The 3,134-nt window shown below is 41.6% G+C and overlaps 1 protein-coding gene across 1 annotated transcript; it reads right to left on the bottom strand.

Annotated features, from left to right (window-relative positions):
• Nucleotides 1-566: 566 nt before the first annotated feature.
• On the bottom strand, nucleotides 567-2,523 carry lingo1b (leucine rich repeat and Ig domain containing 1b). Its single transcript, XM_062417109.1, has one exon. The coding sequence runs from the start codon at nucleotides 2,521-2,523 to the stop codon at nucleotides 652-654; it is 1,872 nt and encodes a 623-aa protein (XP_062273093.1). The 3' UTR covers nucleotides 567-651.
• Nucleotides 2,524-3,134: the final 611 nt, after the last annotated feature.

The raw sequence follows: 3,134 nt of genomic DNA, 5'->3' as shown, positions 1-3,134 counted from the left end.
TTAAAAAATATTATGACTTGTTCCTTGGAATTACATGTTTTATAGTTATTGTTTCTCTCAAAATGTGACTTTGTCTCTTTTGCTATTTTTCTTTTTCAAAAATGTCACCAATGTTCCATCATTTTTGTAAATTGCTTATGATGGGATAAAAGAAAATGGAGAAACTGCTTTGAGCTAACATTTCAAGTAATAGGGCCTGTGTCTAATTGTTGGCTATTGTGCTTTGTAAATCAGTAAACAGCAACGAGATCCTCAATTGTGCTGACAATTTTGAGCTGATACAAGTATTATTCCTGACTGCAGCCAAGCTATTATTTAAATAATAGTTATAGGGAAATCACTGTAATGTGAAGCATGTGCTTTACTCCAACTATTACCTTAATGTGGTTAAACACAGTTATTAAGTTATTGTGTGCATGTTAACATACCAATTGAATATTGCCAATACACATTTACAGAAAAAATTTGAAATTCAACATTTGCCTTTAACGATTCAGTTTTTCGATGTAAAAAAAAAGTCAAGGGTATAGTGTCAAGATGCGTTCGCTGCTGTGCAATTTCTATCGCTCATAAACTGAGTACATATTTGAAGCGAGGATAGTATGCATCCCGACTGCAGTTTGTAAGCTTACATGACCTCATTTTTGAGGTTCACATGATTTTCATGTTGAATTGTACGGGTGCCTCATTTGGACTGGGCTCCTCTGTTTCCTCTTTACGTGGCACATATTCAACCTCTATACTTGACTTAGCACTGTCTTTCCCTCTACTCCAGAGGAACAGAATTACAAGACAGAAGAGAACAACTCCGAGGAAAGAGATAAATCCCATGGTGGTCGCAATAATAAGTGTCTTTACATCAAATGGAAAGGGAACTGTGGCCCGGGTCACATTAGCACCTTCATCGCTGGGCTGGTTGGAAATGAAGGCAAATGTCTTGTTTGGCTGATGGGGCCAATTGGGGGAATAGCTATGCACAAAAAGGTGAGCAGCTTTGGTGTCATTGCCTGCTGCATTGCTTGCAATGCACCAATAGGAACCATTATCCTGGATTTGGGCGTAACGCACCTCCAATGTGCCCTCATTAGACACAGAAAGTCTTGACCCCACTGTTTTGGTAGTAATGTATTCCTTCTTAGGAGAAAGCCACATGATCACTGGGACTGGATCACCCTCAGCTTGGCAAGCAAAATGGACCGTAGTCCCTTCATCCACATGGCTTTCTTGAACCTTGTTATTCACAATCTTTGACTTCTGGCAGTTGAAATAGTTAGAGGGGAGGATGTCTGGGAAGTCCTTGAACTCCTTTCCTTGCACAACTTCAGGTGAAGCACATATGGGCTGCTGTCTGTTGAAGTTGAGCCTCCACCGCCGGCGGAAGACCCATAGCAAGCGACAGTCACAGGCCAAAGGGTTGTCATATAAAGCCAGGGTCTCCAGATTTCCCACTGAGTGGAAGACGGACTCTTCCAGGGTGCTCAAGCTATTGCTGGATACATTGAGAATACGAAGGTGATTGAGTCCTCGGAAAGAGTAGGGCTCAATGGCAGCTAATCTCCCACCAGCCAGGTGAAAAGCCTGGAGCTTCTGTAGATTGTGCAGTTGGTTTCCTTCCACAGTATGAATGGGATTGAAAGACAGGTTCAGAAAGCGAAGATATCTTAGGTGACTAATGGCTCGGTAGGGGATAACAGTAAGATTACAGTTTGTGATCGACAATGATGTGAGGTTGAGTCCAAACAAGCAATTTTGGGTCATGGTATCCAGGGCAGGCATATGAGAAATCTCCAGTACTCTCAGCCTATACAGTCTCTTAAAGGAATAATCCCGTATGACAGTGACGTTCAGGTAGCGTAATCGAAGTGACAATAGGTTATGCAGATGGCTAAGGGCATCAGTGGGCACTGAGGCCAGATTGCATCCCTCAATGTTGAGACTTTCAAGGTTGCTGAGGCCATGAAACGATCGTGGTGATATGAATACTAGGTCATTGTCACCAACCTCTAGAGCCCTCAGGTTATATAGCTCCTGGAACATGTAATCGAGCAGAATTACAATTTTGTTCTCACTAATATCCAGCTGGGTGAGGTTGGTCAGGCCTGTGAACACCCCCAGCTGAATGAGCTTCAGCTGGTTGTTGCGCAAACCTAGAGTTCGGAGGTTCAAAAGGTTGCTAAAAGCCCCAGGCTCAATGGATGAAATTATGTTTTCATTGAGTTGAAGTTCTTCCAGCTGAGGATAATTAATGAACTCCTCAGTACCCAGAGTTTTCAGACGGTTCTTGCTGAGGTCCAGAAGCTTTGTTTCAGTGGGTATGCCCTCAGGAAGAGTAGCCAGTCGCCGTCGATGGCACACGACCGAACGCTCCTGAGCGTTACAGTCACATCGGGAGGGACAACCGGTGGTGGAGCCAGAAAGGACGGTGCCCAGCATCAGGATCAGGATGGGCTGCCAGCACGCCACCAAGTAGCTGTGCCCTCCTGCCTCCCCAGACACCATCCTACTGCTTACCTGTGGAGACATGAAAAGAGTGGGATAATGGTACAGAAATGGCTATGAAGAACAATGTCATATATAAAAAGTAAAAAAAGTTTGGCATCAGTTCTGTCAAAAAGAGTTTTGCCATATGAGACCAAAGGCAACAAAATGAAAGAGAATCGGGATTCTAATGAGCTTTTTGTCACATTTTATTTTTAATTGATATTTTGTTAACTACGAAACTGCTTTTTAGAAGAAAGAAAGCTGTCTGACTTACTGATAAAGCTCATGTTTATGGATGTAGATATGGCTGTCCAAATGCATAACAGTAATGTGTCTAATTGTTTTACTAAAATACTTTTATGCTTTATGGAAATATAAATTATAATTGTTAACATTTCCTGTGACAGACACACATTTTGCTTTTAAAATTTAACAGCATAAGCTTTTGAAGAATTAACTTGCTTTTATAAAGTCATGATTTTGCTTTATCTGTACTCCCTTTTTGCTTGCATACAATTTCATTACTGTGACTTTCCTCTCACAAATAGAGATATCAACCAATCAATAAAAGGATTTGGTCACACAATATAACCACTCCGCTGTGCTTCTGACTTCTGAGTATGCTGAAAACAATTACTGCAACTATCATTGAT

This window comes from Scomber scombrus, chromosome 1 (assembly GCF_963691925.1).
Source record: "Scomber scombrus chromosome 1, fScoSco1.1, whole genome shotgun sequence".
NCBI lineage: Eukaryota > Metazoa > Chordata > Actinopteri > Scombriformes > Scombridae > Scomber > Scomber scombrus.
The sequence above is the reverse complement of the archived record's forward strand: the minus strand, read 5'-3'. Positions and strand labels throughout refer to the sequence as shown.